The sequence below is a fragment of the Phlebotomus papatasi genome, chromosome 3 (assembly GCF_024763615.1).
Source record: "Phlebotomus papatasi isolate M1 chromosome 3, Ppap_2.1, whole genome shotgun sequence".
Lineage (NCBI taxonomy): Eukaryota > Metazoa > Arthropoda > Insecta > Diptera > Psychodidae > Phlebotomus > Phlebotomus papatasi.
Genome location: NC_077224.1, coordinates 22748349 through 22767087, shown reverse-complemented (window position 1 = coordinate 22767087; position 18739 = coordinate 22748349). Strand labels below are relative to the sequence as shown.

Sequence of the window (18739 nt, the reverse complement as noted above, 5' to 3'; positions counted from 1 at the left end):
TTACAATTCGGAAAATACTGTTATTATTATTATTATTATAAAAAAAATTAAATTCCATCTCTAGCAGCTGTAGTCGTCTGTAGGCTAATCCTAGGGATAATCCCATCCTGTAGAGGTTATAGGAAACCTTAGATTATTTGAAAAATAATTTAACATGATAATACTACACTATCTAGGGTAAGGGCTCATAATTTTGCACATGGTGCTTATAAGCATCGATGTTCCAAGTTTGAAGTGCGATATTTTCAATACTAATTGACTTTTTTTGTTACTCTCTTTTCAGAAGGGTTGTTTAGAAACTTGGCAAAGGTTTATTGTCTTTGTTTTTACTAAAATTAGTTTTAATACGTTTAAAAATTATTGATATGTAGAGGTGAATTTGACTCTTATTTTGGACAACTTGGTTATTAATTTGGACAACTTGGCTGTAAATTTGGACAGCAAATCCGCCTCAACAGGATGCCCATTGGCCTTCACTTCATGAACCAATCTTACTAAGTCCTCTTCCTGTTCATGTAAGAGAATAATGCTCCTTTGTTTCTCCAGGCATTTGTCCAACCTAGTCATCACAAAAGCTAAAACTTAACGAAATTTCGTGAGAAAAACACCTGTCCAAAATAAGGAGTATCACTTCACTGGTAAATGTCTTAGAAAATTTTCCATTTTTCACACGAAAAATCTAATTCACAAGGCAAATCTCACTTCAGGTCAAATGTACAAATCACCATTAATGTGAATCAACACAATATTCAATGAATATTTAATAATATCACTTAAAAAAAGCGAAGAAACATTGTTAGTACTTCATCACAGCTAAATAAGACACTCACACTGAATTTTCAACAAAGCAATTTCAACTCAAATCATATTCAAAATTTAACGTATTTAGTGTTAAAATCTTCCAAAAAGAACAAATATTTAGATAGAATTCATTATTCATCAAATATTGCTGGATGTACTTTGACCAACCTTAAAGATATTCAAAGGTGTAACAGATTAGATTCAATTTCCCCTATACTTTCCCTCAGCCTTGTCCTTGACCTCACCTTAAAGATATTCAAAGGATACGAATTAAATAGAATTCCTTCTCTAGCTTCCCGATGGATTTGTCCTTGGCCTCACCTTTAACGAGAAATGTGTATTTATTAATCCGTGGTCGCAAGGACCAGAAAAAATTTCCTTCCCGGTGAGAGAAGCCTTCCGGACGATTAAAATCGTTGCCTTGTTCCCGCACAATCTGGCTTCTTCCTCTCTTCCTTCCAGTCTTCCTGATCGCGCAATAAAAATCACCTTTTATCCTTTTCCCACCACCGATATATTTCTACCACAAATCACAAATAAACTGACAAATTTTCTGATTAACTTTTTTCCGCTCACAGCCACTTGAAGAGTAATCAAGGTTAGAAGAAGGGCAGAGCAGCATGAACTTTTTGTATGAAAAATTTTTACAAAAAAAAGTAACGTGAAGTTGGCTGTGAAATAGATTTGAAATTTAAAAAATTGAGCAATTTAAAGTTAGGCATTGAATTTAAGTTGAAATTTTGAATTGAAATTTTTAAATGAAATAAATTATTGAATTTTTTAATTAATTTCCAACATCCTCCCCGGGTTGGACTGATGCATCTGATGATGATGTAGCACGTCCAAGGAATCCTTCGTCTGTTTGCGGAAGCCTTGCAATTTTGGTGATAGGGCGTTTGTATATGCCCCGATTGGTTTTAATACGGGCTACCCGAACTAATCCATCAGTCCCAGGGTTCAGGGACTCCACTTTCCCCAACACCCACTTGGATCCTTCCTTGCTAGATTCATCTAGTAGGAGGACCAGTTCTTCAGCTTTGAGGTTTTCTCTGGTGATTTTCCAGCGAGGTCTCTGCTGCAGTGTGTTGAGGTATTGAAGACGCCACCTTCTTCCAAATTCCTGAGCCCGCAGCTGACATAGTTGCCAGTAAGTTTGGCGGTTTTCAGGAATCTCTGACAGATCTGGATTGGGGGGTGCATTCCCAGGGACACCAACTAAAAAATGTCCGGGTGTCAGAAAACTCTCTTCGTTGGGATCAGGAGACATCATGCATAGAGGGCGACTATTGAGGATTGCCTCAATTTGACATAAAACTGTTTGGAGCTCTTCATACGACAGTGGGGACGAGCCTGTGGCACGCACAAGATGGTATTTGGTGCTTTTGACACACGCTTCCCATAATCCGCCATGGTGTGGGGAAGCTGGCGGGTTGAAGTGCCAGACTATGCCTTCACCTTGCGTGCCATCGGTTAGTTCTTGTTGAGAGCACTCCTGTGCTAAGAGTCGTCTCAGCTCATTTGCGGCTCCCGCAAAGTTCTTTCCACCATCTGAGTAGATATGTCTGGGGGTAGTACGTCTTGCCGAGAACCGCCTCAAGGCAGCCAAGAAGGCCTCTGTTGATAAAGAGGTGACCAATTCCAAATGAGCAGCCTTGGTCGCCATACAGACAAAAACTGCTATATAAACCTTCTGAGTGCCCGTCTTTCGTGAGTGAGCTCCCCGGGTTGCAGACGAAAGCATTTGAAGTGGCCCCGCGTAATCAACACCGGTGGCCTGAAATGGTCGAAAAAGATTAACCCTATGTTCCGGTAAATCTCCCATCAACTGATCTAGCGGTTTAGGTTTCATGCGGTAACATTTGAAGCACTCATGCACTACTTTTCTCACTAAATTTCGTCCTGCCACTGGCCAGAATATTTGTCGCAGGGAGGCAAGTAGTAGGGTAGGGGCTGCATGCATCTCTTTAATGTGTTCATTGCGTGCTATTATGAGGGTAAGTTTGGATTTTGGGAGTAGGACTGGATGCCGGGTTACGAACGGCTCATTAGCTTTTCTCAATCTTCCGCCCACTCTGAACAATCCATTCCTATCCATGAACAATGCAAGACCAGTCAATGATTTGAAGTCTGGATAGAGTGGCCTACCATCAGCTAACCGTGAATAAACTTCGGAGAGATGCTTTTGTTGGTCCAACTTGACAAGACAGAATAAAGCTCTTTCCATCTCTTCCGCGTTCACAGATAGTCCTGACTTCGGAGTTGGATTATCACGAATATAGGCAAATCGCAATGAATAGGCAACAATGCGTTGGATCTTAGCAAGGGACGAGAATTTCTCTAACAAGGAATCAAGTAGTTGATTTTCGAGAACTGACGTTATTAGATAACATCTTGCCTCTTCCGGAACAACTTCCGCTGTATGAAATGGTGCAGGCCAACATGATTCTCCTTCCTGCAGCCAGTCAGGACCTCTCCACCACAAGTCACTCTTTTCGAGTTGGGATGGACTTAGACCCCGAGAGACAATATCAGCCGGATTCTCTCCGGTCACCACATGACGCCATTGTTCCGGAGAAGATAATGCACGAATTCGTTTTATTCGATTGGCAATAAATTGTTTGTATGAATCTGGTGGGCTGTTGATCCAATGGAGTACGATTGTTGAGTCACTCCAAAATTGAATAGCATCAGGTTTTATAGCGTCCCTGAACTTAGCGATCGTTTCAGTGGCTAACAAAGCTCCACAGAGCTCCAATCTTGGGACTGTCAGTTCCTTTAAAGGAGCTACTCTGGATTTTGACAAAAGGAGACATGAGTGGAACTCGTTTTCACATTGAGTGACAGCGTAAACTGCAACTCCATATGCACGGATGCTCGCATCGCAGAAGGCATGAAGTTCGAGGCGGAGTGGTTTAGGAAAAATGGAAATCCAACGGGGAATAGCAATATTCCTAATTCCTTGGAGACCAATAATAAACGCCTTCCATTTTTCCCGGACCTCTAAAGGTACTGGTTTGTCCCAACCCGACTTCATTCTGTGTAAATCCTGTAGCATGATTTTAGCTTCCACGATCACAGGTCCCAGCAACCCAATTGGATCAAACAATTTTGCAATGGCAGACGCCATGTTTCTCTTGGTTTTAATATCTTCAGACACTTCCACTGGAGATTGAAATTTGAACTCGTCTGCTAGGGAGTCCCAAGTTATTCCGAGTGCACTCGTTGTGGGACAGTCAATGGTCACAGTCTCAGGAGAAGATTGTGAAGTAGATTGCGGACACAGTTCTGGATAGTTGCCTACCCATTTTGTGAGGAGGAAGCCTCCACGGAGAAGAACTTCCACTAATTGCTTCTGTGTCTCCCTAGCTTCCTCAACAGAAGAAGCAGAAAAAATGCAATCGTCCACATAAAAACTTGAGCGGAGAACTGAACTGGCCAAAGGAAACTCTCCCTCATGGTCATCAGCCAATTGCATGAGTGCTCGGGTAGCGAGAAATGGGGAACTGGCGACTCCAAAACAGACTCTGGGAATTCGATAATCACGAATGGGTTGGTCACGTGATTCTCTCCACACTAACCTCTGGAAATTCGCATCTTCAGGATCCAGGATCAGTTGAAGATACATTTTTGAAATATCCGCAGTCATTGCAAAAGGACGGAGACGGAATTGAAGCAAGATGACCGAGAGTTCGGGTTGTATTGTGGGGCCTATCAACAACAGGTCGTTTAAACTATAACCCGATGAACTCTTTGCGCTAGCATTATAAACTACCCTCAACTTGGTGGTCAAACTTGACTCCTTCATAACCCCGTGGTGTGGCATATAAAATGAAGGTGCTTCAAGATCCTGAGGGGGAACCAGTTCCAACCATTTCCGATTCATGTAATCCCTCATAACATCTACATAGAGCGCCTTGAATTGGGGTTTGCGATCAAATTGTCTTTCGAGTGCCAAAAATTGTCTGAATGCTTGTGGCCGAGAATCTCCCAATAATTCAGGACTCTCTCGAAATGGGAGTCTCACCACAAATCGACCATCTGGACCTCGTGTGTGAGTTTTTACGAAGTGTGCCTCTGCTTCCAGTTGGAGATCTGTGACCGAAGGCTCATCTGGCAAATCTTCGACTTCCCAGAATTTTCGTAAGATCTCATCCAGGTTAGAATTCATGGAAATGACGTCATTATGGCAAACATAGCGTGCTGGAGGAGGCGGATTTAATTCACCCACAACTACATATCCGAATGTGGTTTCCCGGAGGTGTGGTAGACCACTTCCGAGACTGATGGTATCAGCCAACAGACTACTCCAGTACGCATCCCCACAAACTAGAAGATCTACAGGACGTTGAACATTCCACAATGGGTCAGCCAATGGAACATTTGAGGGAATCTGAATAGCACGTTCATCAATTGGCCAGTTAGGAATGTTGCCTGAGATTTTTGGGAGAATGTAACACTCGAAACTATAGGACTGATCATTCCTTTTAGAGAAAATGGTTGCCGTAACCTTGTGTTTTACTGGGTTCACTTGACTACCTACACCCAAGATTGTAATGTCCGATGGGGTTCTCGGAAGTCTGAGCCTCTGATACAAATTTGTCGTCATAATGCACACTTGTGCACCACTATCCAACATCAATCGACATGGGATTCTATGGTGATCCGACGTAAGAATGTCAACTGTGGCGGTAGCGAGGAGCACTTTCGGAGCTGTTGAGGTGCTTTTAGAGGGATCCGTAGAAGCCGGAAGAGTGACGGCAAACTTTGATTTTGGAGGGTCGGATGACTCAGAATGGAGCTTGGGTGTGGTATCAGGAATAGGATTTGTGGGCGGTTTTTCGGACGCCGGCGAATCGGCTGGAGGCTGGCCCACAAATTTATCATGAAGCAGGATATTGTGCCGCCCCTGGCATTTCTTGCACTTATAGAAAGAACAAGTGTTTGTAGGATGTGGGGACAGGCAATTGCGACACAAATTAAGTTTCTTTACTACTTCGAATCTCTCATCAGGTGTTTTGGAAATAAACTGTGCACATTTGTACAGTGGATGAGGTGACTCGTTGCAACATCGGCAATTTGATGCTGCTGCAGAAGCATGAAAGGCTGATACCTGCTTCTTTGGTTTGGTAGGTTGTGAGCGGGAATTATTGGTAGTGGTTTTATTGGAAATATTGGTGGCGTTTGTGGCATCTCTACATCGCTGATTAAGGAATTTTCGGAACCTTTCCATTGTTGGAATTTCGCTGCCGCACTCCCGACCCCATAAAACCCTCGATTCTGAATCCAACTTGTCTAATGTATACTGAATTAGCCACGGATCGCGATTTGTGACCTCAATGGCATCTAGGGCTGATATGGATTCAGATAAAATACTGGATATACGACGGATGGATTGTGGGTCATTGGAGGTGATACTTGGCATATTATAGAAAGTCCTAATATGATCAGCGACAATTTCATGCTTTAACTCGAACTGTTCTATCAACAGTTCCCATGCCACGTCCAGGTTTGCATTAGTAATGGGAAGGTTTTTTATGACGGACAATGCCTCACCAGATAAGGCAGATTTGAGGTAGTCAAGTTGTTGGACTTTTGACAGGTGAGGGTGTTTCATGACGCTGGATTGGAACCTCTCCTTAAAGGGAATCCACTCACTATACTTTCCACTGAAGGTGGGCATTGCAATTTGGGGGAGTTTTGTGGGTTGGGCAGAGTCATGCAAAACTACATCTCCATTTCTACTCAAATTGTTACTATTATTGAGGGTACTTGCGTGAGTTGTGAGTGTAGTGATGAGCTGATTCACTTGCTGTTGACTCTGCTCCAATGTCTGCTGGCTTCGTGTCATGAATTCCTTCATGAATGAAAGGAATTCATCCTGATTGGGTCTTGGAGATCCTCTGGAACCCGATGGAACATGGGTGAGCATCTGCGTGAGTCTCTTATAGATCGCATCGCATTTGCTCAAGAAAACCTCCCTTGCAGTTTCCTCCAGATCTCTCTGTTCTAAGTCTCTTTCTTCTTCGATTATTTGCCCCTGCGCTGCCACATATCGTGTCCTCAATGTGGCAACTTGTTCCATTTGAGCCTCAATGACGCTTCGTTGCATGTATTGGAGATCAGCCTCGCTGATACCCTTCAAAAAAGACTCGACCCGAATAAGTGCCTGCACAACTCCCTCCCGAACCTGCTTGGCCATTGTGAGTGGATTGATGACCGTTGGAGAAACCGTTGGAGCGATAGCTGATTGAGTGCGATGGCTCGATGACGGACCAGAAAAATGGATGTACTTTGACCAACCTTAAAGATATTCAAAGGTGTAACAGATTAGATTCAATTTCCCCTATACTTTCCCTCAGCCTTGTCCTTGACCTCACCTTAAAGATATTCAAAGGATACGAATTAAATAGAATTCCTTCTCTAGCTTCCCGATGGATTTGTCCTTGGCCTCACCTTTAACGAGAAATGTGTATTTATTAATCCGGCTCGAAGGACCAGAAAAATGGATGTACTTTGACCAACCTTAAAGATATTCAAAGGTGTAACAGATTAGATTCAATTTCCCCTATACTTTCCCTCAGCCTTGTCCTTGACCTCACCTTAAAGATATTCAAAGGATACGAATTAAATAGAATTCCTTCTCTAGCTTCCCGATGGATTTGTCCTTGGCCTCACCTTTAACGAGAAATGTGTATTTATTAATCCGTGGTCGCAAGGACCAGAAAAAATTTCCTTCCCGGTGAGAGAAGCCTTCCGGACGATTAAAATCGTTGCCTTGTTCCCGCACAATCTGGCTTCTTCCTCTCTTCCTTCCAGTCTTCCTGATCGCGCAATAAAAATCACCTTTTATCCTTTTCCCACCACCGATATATTTCTACCACAAATCACAAATAAACTGACAAATTTTCTGATTAACTTTTTTCCGCTCACAGCCACTTGAAGAGTAATCAAGGTTAGAAGAAGGGCAGAGCAGCATGAACTTTTTGTATGAAAAATTTTTACAAAAAAAAGTAACGTGAAGTTGGCTGTGAAATAGATTTGAAATTTAAAAAATTGAGCAATTTAAAGTTAGGCATTGAATTTAAGTTGAAATTTTGAATTGAAATTTTTAAATGAAATAAATTATTGAATTTTTTAATTAATTTCCAACATCCTCCCCGGGTTGGACTGATGCATCTGATGATGATGTAGCACGTCCAAGGAATCCTTCGTCTGTTTGCGGAAGCCTTGCAATTTTGGTGATAGGGCGTTTGTATATGCCCCGATTGGTTTTAATACGGGCTACCCGAACTAATCCATCAGTCCCAGGGTTCAGGGACTCCACTTTCCCCAACACCCACTTGGATCCTTCCTTGCTAGATTCATCTAGTAGGAGGACCAGTTCTTCAGCTTTGAGGTTTTCTCTGGTGATTTTCCAGCGAGGTCTCTGCTGCAGTGTGTTGAGGTATTGAAGACGCCACCTTCTTCCAAATTCCTGAGCCCGCAGCTGACATAGTTGCCAGTAAGTTTGGCGGTTTTCAGGAATCTCTGACAGATCTGGATTGGGGGGTGCATTCCCAGGGACACCAACTAAAAAATGTCCGGGTGTCAGAAAACTCTCTTCGTTGGGATCAGGAGACATCATGCATAGAGGGCGACTATTGAGGATTGCCTCAATTTGACATAAAACTGTTTGGAGCTCTTCATACGACAGTGGGGACGAGCCTGTGGCACGCACAAGATGGTATTTGGTGCTTTTGACACACGCTTCCCATAATCCGCCATGGTGTGGGGAAGCTGGCGGGTTGAAGTGCCAGACTATGCCTTCACCTTGCGTGCCATCGGTTAGTTCTTGTTGAGAGCACTCCTGTGCTAAGAGTCGTCTCAGCTCATTTGCGGCTCCCGCAAAGTTCTTTCCACCATCTGAGTAGATATGTCTGGGGGTAGTACGTCTTGCCGAGAACCGCCTCAAGGCAGCCAAGAAGGCCTCTGTTGATAAAGAGGTGACCAATTCCAAATGAGCAGCCTTGGTCGCCATACAGACAAAAACTGCTATATAAACCTTCTGAGTGCCCGTCTTTCGTGAGTGAGCTCCCCGGGTTGCAGACGAAAGCATTTGAAGTGGCCCCGCGTAATCAACACCGGTGGCCTGAAATGGTCGAAAAAGATTAACCCTATGTTCCGGTAAATCTCCCATCAACTGATCTAGCGGTTTAGGTTTCATGCGGTAACATTTGAAGCACTCATGCACTACTTTTCTCACTAAATTTCGTCCTGCCACTGGCCAGAATATTTGTCGCAGGGAGGCAAGTAGTAGGGTAGGGGCTGCATGCATCTCTTTAATGTGTTCATTGCGTGCTATTATGAGGGTAAGTTTGGATTTTGGGAGTAGGACTGGATGCCGGGTTACGAACGGCTCATTAGCTTTTCTCAATCTTCCGCCCACTCTGAACAATCCATTCCTATCCATGAACAATGCAAGACCAGTCAATGATTTGAAGTCTGGATAGAGTGGCCTACCATCAGCTAACCGTGAATAAACTTCGGAGAGATGCTTTTGTTGGTCCAACTTGACAAGACAGAATAAAGCTCTTTCCATCTCTTCCGCGTTCACAGATAGTCCTGACTTCGGAGTTGGATTATCACGAATATAGGCAAATCGCAATGAATAGGCAACAATGCGTTGGATCTTAGCAAGGGACGAGAATTTCTCTAACAAGGAATCAAGTAGTTGATTTTCGAGAACTGACGTTATTAGATAACATCTTGCCTCTTCCGGAACAACTTCCGCTGTATGAAATGGTGCAGGCCAACATGATTCTCCTTCCTGCAGCCAGTCAGGACCTCTCCACCACAAGTCACTCTTTTCGAGTTGGGATGGACTTAGACCCCGAGAGACAATATCAGCCGGATTCTCTCCGGTCACCACATGACGCCATTGTTCCGGAGAAGATAATGCACGAATTCGTTTTATTCGATTGGCAATAAATTGTTTGTATGAATCTGGTGGGCTGTTGATCCAATGGAGTACGATTGTTGAGTCACTCCAAAATTGAATAGCATCAGGTTTTATAGCGTCCCTGAACTTAGCGATCGTTTCAGTGGCTAACAAAGCTCCACAGAGCTCCAATCTTGGGACTGTCAGTTCCTTTAAAGGAGCTACTCTGGATTTTGACAAAAGGAGACATGAGTGGAACTCGTTTTCACATTGAGTGACAGCGTAAACTGCAACTCCATATGCACGGATGCTCGCATCGCAGAAGGCATGAAGTTCGAGGCGGAGTGGTTTAGGAAAAATGGAAATCCAACGGGGAATAGCAATATTCCTAATTCCTTGGAGACCAATAATAAACGCCTTCCATTTTTCCCGGACCTCTAAAGGTACTGGTTTGTCCCAACCCGACTTCATTCTGTGTAAATCCTGTAGCATGATTTTAGCTTCCACGATCACAGGTCCCAGCAACCCAATTGGATCAAACAATTTTGCAATGGCAGACGCCATGTTTCTCTTGGTTTTAATATCTTCAGACACTTCCACTGGAGATTGAAATTTGAACTCGTCTGCTAGGGAGTCCCAAGTTATTCCGAGTGCACTCGTTGTGGGACAGTCAATGGTCACAGTCTCAGGAGAAGATTGTGAAGTAGATTGCGGACACAGTTCTGGATAGTTGCCTACCCATTTTGTGAGGAGGAAGCCTCCACGGAGAAGAACTTCCACTAATTGCTTCTGTGTCTCCCTAGCTTCCTCAACAGAAGAAGCAGAAAAAATGCAATCGTCCACATAAAAACTTGAGCGGAGAACTGAACTGGCCAAAGGAAACTCTCCCTCATGGTCATCAGCCAATTGCATGAGTGCTCGGGTAGCGAGAAATGGGGAACTGGCGACTCCAAAACAGACTCTGGGAATTCGATAATCACGAATGGGTTGGTCACGTGATTCTCTCCACACTAACCTCTGGAAATTCGCATCTTCAGGATCCAGGATCAGTTGAAGATACATTTTTGAAATATCCGCAGTCATTGCAAAAGGACGGAGACGGAATTGAAGCAAGATGACCGAGAGTTCGGGTTGTATTGTGGGGCCTATCAACAACAGGTCGTTTAAACTATAACCCGATGAACTCTTTGCGCTAGCATTATAAACTACCCTCAACTTGGTGGTCAAACTTGACTCCTTCATAACCCCGTGGTGTGGCATATAAAATGAAGGTGCTTCAAGATCCTGAGGGGGAACCAGTTCCAACCATTTCCGATTCATGTAATCCCTCATAACATCTACATAGAGCGCCTTGAATTGGGGTTTGCGATCAAATTGTCTTTCGAGTGCCAAAAATTGTCTGAATGCTTGTGGCCGAGAATCTCCCAATAATTCAGGACTCTCTCGAAATGGGAGTCTCACCACAAATCGACCATCTGGACCTCGTGTGTGAGTTTTTACGAAGTGTGCCTCTGCTTCCAGTTGGAGATCTGTGACCGAAGGCTCATCTGGCAAATCTTCGACTTCCCAGAATTTTCGTAAGATCTCATCCAGGTTAGAATTCATGGAAATGACGTCATTATGGCAAACATAGCGTGCTGGAGGAGGCGGATTTAATTCACCCACAACTACATATCCGAATGTGGTTTCCCGGAGGTGTGGTAGACCACTTCCGAGACTGATGGTATCAGCCAACAGACTACTCCAGTACGCATCCCCACAAACTAGAAGATCTACAGGACGTTGAACATTCCACAATGGGTCAGCCAATGGAACATTTGAGGGAATCTGAATAGCACGTTCATCAATTGGCCAGTTAGGAATGTTGCCTGAGATTTTTGGGAGAATGTAACACTCGAAACTATAGGACTGATCATTCCTTTTAGAGAAAATGGTTGCCGTAACCTTGTGTTTTACTGGGTTCACTTGACTACCTACACCCAAGATTGTAATGTCCGATGGGGTTCTCGGAAGTCTGAGCCTCTGATACAAATTTGTCGTCATAATGCACACTTGTGCACCACTATCCAACATCAATCGACATGGGATTCTATGGTGATCCGACGTAAGAATGTCAACTGTGGCGGTAGCGAGGAGCACTTTCGGAGCTGTTGAGGTGCTTTTAGAGGGATCCGTAGAAGCCGGAAGAGTGACGGCAAACTTTGATTTTGGAGGGTCGGATGACTCAGAATGGAGCTTGGGTGTGGTATCAGGAATAGGATTTGTGGGCGGTTTTTCGGACGCCGGCGAATCGGCTGGAGGCTGGCCCACAAATTTATCATGAAGCAGGATATTGTGCCGCCCCTGGCATTTCTTGCACTTATAGAAAGAACAAGTGTTTGTAGGATGTGGGGACAGGCAATTGCGACACAAATTAAGTTTCTTTACTACTTCGAATCTCTCATCAGGTGTTTTGGAAATAAACTGTGCACATTTGTACAGTGGATGAGGTGACTCGTTGCAACATCGGCAATTTGATGCTGCTGCAGAAGCATGAAAGGCTGATACCTGCTTCTTTGGTTTGGTAGGTTGTGAGCGGGAATTATTGGTAGTGGTTTTATTGGAAATATTGGTGGCGTTTGTGGCATCTCTACATCGCTGATTAAGGAATTTTCGGAACCTTTCCATTGTTGGAATTTCGCTGCCGCACTCCCGACCCCATAAAACCCTCGATTCTGAATCCAACTTGTCTAATGTATACTGAATTAGCCACGGATCGCGATTTGTGACCTCAATGGCATCTAGGGCTGATATGGATTCAGATAAAATACTGGATATACGACGGATGGATTGTGGGTCATTGGAGGTGATACTTGGCATATTATAGAAAGTCCTAATATGATCAGCGACAATTTCATGCTTTAACTCGAACTGTTCTATCAACAGTTCCCATGCCACGTCCAGGTTTGCATTAGTAATGGGAAGGTTTTTTATGACGGACAATGCCTCACCAGATAAGGCAGATTTGAGGTAGTCAAGTTGTTGGACTTTTGACAGGTGAGGGTGTTTCATGACGCTGGATTGGAACCTCTCCTTAAAGGGAATCCACTCACTATACTTTCCACTGAAGGTGGGCATTGCAATTTGGGGGAGTTTTGTGGGTTGGGCAGAGTCATGCAAAACTACATCTCCATTTCTACTCAAATTGTTACTATTATTGAGGGTACTTGCGTGAGTTGTGAGTGTAGTGATGAGCTGATTCACTTGCTGTTGACTCTGCTCCAATGTCTGCTGGCTTCGTGTCATGAATTCCTTCATGAATGAAAGGAATTCATCCTGATTGGGTCTTGGAGATCCTCTGGAACCCGATGGAACATGGGTGAGCATCTGCGTGAGTCTCTTATAGATCGCATCGCATTTGCTCAAGAAAACCTCCCTTGCAGTTTCCTCCAGATCTCTCTGTTCTAAGTCTCTTTCTTCTTCGATTATTTGCCCCTGCGCTGCCACATATCGTGTCCTCAATGTGGCAACTTGTTCCATTTGAGCCTCAATGACGCTTCGTTGCATGTATTGGAGATCAGCCTCGCTGATACCCTTCAAAAAAGACTCGACCCGAATAAGTGCCTGCACAACTCCCTCCCGAACCTGCTTGGCCATTGTGAGTGGATTGATGACCGTTGGAGAAACCGTTGGAGCGATAGCTGATTGAGTGCGATGGCTCGATGACGGACCAGAAAAATGGATGTACTTTGACCAACCTTAAAGATATTCAAAGGTGTAACAGATTAGATTCAATTTCCCCTATACTTTCCCTCAGCCTTGTCCTTGACCTCACCTTAAAGATATTCAAAGGATACGAATTAAATAGAATTCCTTCTCTAGCTTCCCGATGGATTTGTCCTTGGCCTCACCTTTAACGAGAAATGTGTATTTATTAATCCGGCTCGAAGGACCAGAAAAATGGATGTACTTTGACCAACCTTAAAGATATTCAAAGGTGTAACAGATTAGATTCAATTTCCCCTATACTTTCCCTCAGCCTTGTCCTTGACCTCACCTTAAAGATATTCAAAGGATACGAATTAAATAGAATTCCTTCTCTAGCTTCCCGATGGATTTGTCCTTGGCCTCACCTTTAACGAGAAATGTGTATTTATTAATCCGTGGTCGCAAGGACCAGAAAAAATTTCCTTCCCGGTGAGAGAAGCCTTCCGGACGATTAAAATCGTTGCCTTGTTCCCGCACAATCTGGCTTCTTCCTCTCTTCCTTCCAGTCTTCCTGATCGCGCAATAAAAATCACCTTTTATCCTTTTCCCACCACCGATATATTTCTACCACAAATCACAAATAAACTGACAAATTTTCTGATTAACTTTTTTCCGCTCACAGCCACTTGAAGAGTAATCAAGGTTAGAAGAAGGGCAGAGCAGCATGAACTTTTTGTATGAAAAATTTTTACAAAAAAAAGTAACGTGAAGTTGGCTGTGAAATAGATTTGAAATTTAAAAAATTGAGCAATTTAAAGTTAGGCATTGAATTTAAGTTGAAATTTTGAATTGAAATTTTTAAATGAAATAAATTATTGAATTTTTTAATTAATTTCCAACAATTGCAATAAAAATCCATAATTATAATCAATTAACTTTATATTATATATATATAACTTTACCAATTTTAGGTGTAAAAATATATCAACACTTTTTAATGTTAATTTTACACCTTTTTAAGGGTTAAATTAACATGAAAAAAGGTAACTTTAACCCCCAATACACCTAAAAAGGGTAATATTTACACCGATTTTGGATCAATACTGCAAGGTAAAATAAACATTTTCGGAATGTTATTTTAACTTTTTCGGATTTCTCTCTCAGTGATATTATTAATAGAGATTGAATTATTCTGTTAGTCCTTTTTAAGCAATGTTGTATGGAACCTGGAACCTTGTAGACAGTTTATCGTCTTTGTTTTCTCTAAAATCATTCTTAATACATTTTAAAATTATTAAAAATGTAGACATAGCTTTGGTGGCTATTTCGACCATCTTCATTCTCATAGTTCCTTGCCCTTCCGGAATTCTTCCAAAGTCTTTTTTACATCAATTCGTTCGTCGAAGCGACAATTTTTCTTATATTTTGCATTGCATAATCTCTAGAGTTGCAAAACCTAAAAATTCATGGGAATTTGAGGAATAAGTGGCCGAAATTTCAAGTTGGCCGGAATTGAATACACTTACCCTATAAATTAGAAAAGAAATAATTTTGACGAAAAAAATAACTGATCATAAGAAACTTATTTTATTTCAGTAAGCTTAAAACAAACCCTTAAGTATTTTTTTTATAGAAAACATCATTTTGCAATTTAAATTTAGTTTTTCAACATATTTTAAGCAATTCTATAGGCTCAAGTGTTACAATTTATGATTTTGAGTGTGGAAATTCGACACGGGAATTTCATCTGTGACATCTCAACTAATATTTTCACGATCAACATGACATTTCCTCTCCTCGGAGGGGGTCATGGCAAAAGAGAAAGATGCCAGAATTGACAGGAGGCGGTACGGGAGGAGACATTCTGAATATTTGGTTACAAATTAAGTGAACAGCCGCACTTTGGAGGCGACACACAAAACTTTTCTCTGGGCACATTCTTGTGAAATTCCCTCTCTTCACAAGGCCCATGATTTATATGAAACGAATGTGCTGAGCCCCCGTGTGAAGGCTACAAAAAAAAGAGAAAGTCCTTGTACCCTCCTCTAAATAGATGAAAACATTTTTATGAAACAAATTGCACCATAAATTTGGGTAAAATTTTTAATTTGTGTCCCTTAGGAATGGACTAGATGGTGGTGGTGAAAAAGAAGTGTGAGAGAAGTAGAATGAGAAATGAGATTAATAAATAAGTACAGGGACTTCAATCTTCAAACTCCTTTTGTTCCTTAGTCCCTTCATCCTCTTTTCCAAAACTGAAAATTTATGACTAGATATCGTCTCATTTGCTCTTTCAAGCCATGCAACTGTTTGTCATCCAAAATATTTTTCTGCATGTACATATATAGCAAAGATTTCACACAGGAAAAACTTTTGGTGACACAGAGTTATAAAAATTTTATTTATGACCCGAAGGCAAAGGAACAAGTATACCACAATAAACACAGCAGTTGATGGGCCTCCCGAATATCCAAAAAAAAAGAAAAAGCAAGAAGAGAAAAGTTGAATTTGTGAAACAACAAACACTACTTAAGTTGATATACATTAACGACTTTTTCTCTCAGTTTACGCCTAAAAAAGAAAAAAGAGATTCTCCGTACATAAAACGTTAATTTCCATGTTTAGCAAGAAATGCGGCATCTTTTGTGCCAAGAAAACAACCAAATAGCCACCTAAATCACTTACCATTTTCCATGGAAAAACTAGAGCATTCTTGGACTGAAATTCAATCACCATATACTGTTTCAAATGGTTAAGCTGTTGAATGTGTTTTGCCTTTCATCATGTCCATTTAGTCAAAACTCAATTCACTGGACACTTTTGCCCAACCATAAAAACACCCTGCAAATGACTCTTTAGCCAAATGATCATTTTTGTCAAAGTTTCTAACACATAATAACTTCTAAAAGTATTTCATCAATTAAGCAAAATATTATCTCTAAATAGTTGGGATTGGATTAGTTGAGAAGCAATTAAGTTGAAGAAATGCTAATAACGTCCTAAATATTTCTCACAGCTTAAGTTCAATGGGAATTTTTGGTGTCTGCCTAAATGGTCTGTTTTGATTGTTAGTGGAGGGCCTTCGTGAAAACCATCAATTATCTCTGCACTCGAATTAAATTTAAATTCAACCCCTTTCCAGGGGATCTCACGTGGTTCTGGTGCCAGTAAGTGACAAATATGATGAGATTTTCCCTTACCTCTGCTTGCTCACCTCAGAAATTCAATGAATGCTTTGGGATTAAACCCTTTTAGGGTGGTCGCTGATGTGGAAGATTTCAAGAAAAATACCATGAGAAAGTTTTAAAGAATTCGCGGTTATATAAATGGGCAGCAACATCAAAATTTCTACTTTTTGCTGCATATTACACATTATTTCATAAAAATTATACAGAAAAACATTAGATTTTTCGAAATTAGCTTTTCGCAAGCCAAATTTAAAATTGTTCTTAATTTTTTTTTTTGAAAAAATATTGTACATAGCTACACAGTATCAACTGAATTCTTAGGGAGGTAGGTTATCATTCGAAAATAGTTTAAACCTTTTCTAAAGCTATTCCAATTTTCAAAATAAGTAGTGTATAGGGTAAGTGTGCCAAATTTCGGCATAGTTTTGCATGCAAGCGATAAAGTATCAAGTTTGAAATGTAATATTTTTAATACAAATTGAATTTTCTGTTACTTTATTATAAGTAGTGTTGCTTGGAACCCTCTCGACAGTTTATCGCCTTTATTTTCTCTAAAATCATTCTTGATATATTTTAAAATGAATAAAAATGTAGACATAGCATTGGTGACCTATTTCGGCCACCTTCATTCTCATAGTTCCTTGCCCTTCCAGAATTCTTTCAATGTCTTTTTCAGATCATCTTGCTCGTCGAAGTGACATTTTTTCTTATATTTTGCATTGTACAATCTCAAGAGTATGGAAAAATTAAAAATTCATGGAAATTCGAGGAACAAAAAATATGGCCGAAATTGCAAGCTGGCCGGAATTTGGCACACTTACCCTATGATAAATATTGGCCATTGTAAAATGGTTCTCACATGTTAACCACAGTATTATATGAAAAAAAACAAATGTATTTTCTGAGAGGTAATTTTATAGGGATTTTTATAGGATTTTGTTTTTTTTTTTTTTTAATCCAATGGCTTCTCGCCAAATTCTCGCACCTTCTTCTTAATTCCTTTCATTAAGGACTTGACAAACCCGTCTTCACGGTATCGGATGGCTTTCTTTCACTTAATCTCGAAATCCAGCAAGTTTTCGGCTGTCTGACCCTTCTTCTTAACATTTGTCTTCAAAATTTTCCAGTATTTCTCAATCTTCTGGAGTGCAGAACGGGTTAAACATCTTTCTCATAGCTTTGGAATCCTTTGAAAAGATGATCGTTGAGTTTCCGCGATCTTGTTTAAGCATTTTGACGATATTTGTCGGTCCGATCGGGAGCAGAATGTGCTTTGTAGGTTATCAAACCATTCCTCCTCATGATTTTATGGACCATGCTACAAGGTATTCCCATCTTTTGCCAACATTTCACACGAGAAAATTGAGTTGCTTCTCTAAAAGCTGAACTCTCTTTTTCCATCCTCTTGTCATGAATTTCAGGCTTTTGGTCACTTCCTCCTGGCTTCTGAGCAACAGTTTTGAATTTCTAGAACCTAATTATAATCTTCCGAATAGTAGAGTGGCTCACTTCCCGATCAATTTCGCAATTTCAGCATATCTCGCTTTTGGATTCCTGAGATACATTGTCAACTTTTAATCTTCGCATGGTCTTCGTATTTTTGCAATTATACAGCCAAAACTCAATATTTTTTTTACAGAATTTTCACCAAAAGAAAGCTCATTAAATCCTCTCCAAACGACACTGAAGAAAAGAAAAACGTTGCCAAAATTTTTTCGTATACACGCTTTAATATTTAACTGCACTTGAGAGAAATCCGAAAAAGTTAAAATAACATTCCGGAAATGTTTATTTCACCCTGCAGTATCGATCCGAAATCGATGTAAATATTATGCTATTTATGTTTATTATGGGTTAAAGTTACCCTTTTTCATATTAATCTTACACTTAAAAAGGTATAAAATTAACATTAAAAAATGTTGATATATTTTTACACCTAAAAATAACCACTTCGTCGTCACTTTTCGCCAGTTTTGTAACCACTTCTCGCCACCCACTTTAAAAGATCCAAACTGGATTATTTTAGGTAATGTTATAAAAAGAATACAATCAGCATTTCTTTTTCCTCGTGATCACCCTATTATTTCTCACTTTAAAAGATTTTTCTTCACTTTTATTTGAGAAATCAAATTATGAGACTATTGCA

At 41.0% G+C, this 18739-nt stretch overlaps 2 protein-coding genes and 2 long non-coding RNA genes across 4 annotated transcripts; all 4 read right to left on the bottom strand.

Moving 5' to 3' along the window:
* Positions 1–1585: 1585 nt before the first annotated feature.
* Positions 1586–6730, bottom strand: LOC129805219 (uncharacterized). The gene has a single exon (XM_055852991.1). It carries the CDS (start codon positions 6728–6730, stop codon positions 1586–1588), a length of 5145 nt encoding a protein of 1714 aa, XP_055708966.1.
* A 112-nt stretch (positions 6731–6842) lies between these two features.
* On the bottom strand, positions 6843–8146 carry LOC129808261 (uncharacterized). The gene is made up of 3 exons (XR_008752358.1): positions 7477–8146; positions 7324–7400; positions 6843–7254 (listed from the first exon to the last, which is right to left on the bottom strand). It is a non-coding gene; the product is annotated as an uncharacterized LOC129808261 (long non-coding RNA).
* Positions 8147–8166: 20 nt separating this feature from the next.
* Positions 8167–13084, bottom strand: LOC129805218 (uncharacterized). The gene is made up of 2 exons (XM_055852990.1): positions 8372–13084; positions 8167–8328 (listed from the first exon to the last, which is right to left on the bottom strand). The coding sequence occupies exons 1-2, from the start codon at positions 13082–13084 to the stop codon at positions 8167–8169; spliced, it is 4875 nt and encodes a 1624-aa protein (XP_055708965.1).
* Positions 13085–13196: 112 nt separating this feature from the next.
* LOC129808262 (uncharacterized) lies at positions 13197–14091 on the bottom strand. The gene is made up of 3 exons (XR_008752359.1): positions 13831–14091; positions 13678–13754; positions 13197–13608 (listed from the first exon to the last, which is right to left on the bottom strand). It is a non-coding gene; the product is annotated as an uncharacterized LOC129808262 (long non-coding RNA).
* Positions 14092–18739: the final 4648 nt, after the last annotated feature.

Excerpts from the sequence above, each read along its gene's own strand:
- LOC129805219 (XM_055852991.1), bottom strand. The coding sequence starts at position 6,730 with ATGCTCACCCATGTTCCATCGGGTTCCAGAGGATCTCCAAGACCCAAT.
- LOC129805218 (XM_055852990.1), bottom strand. The coding sequence starts at position 13,084 with ATGCTCACCCATGTTCCATCGGGTTCCAGAGGATCTCCAAGACCCAAT. Across the intron at positions 8,329-8,371 it reads TGACACCCGGACATTTTTTA|AGATTCCTGAAAACCGCCAA; the intron begins GTTGGTGTCCCT and ends CAGATCTGTCAG.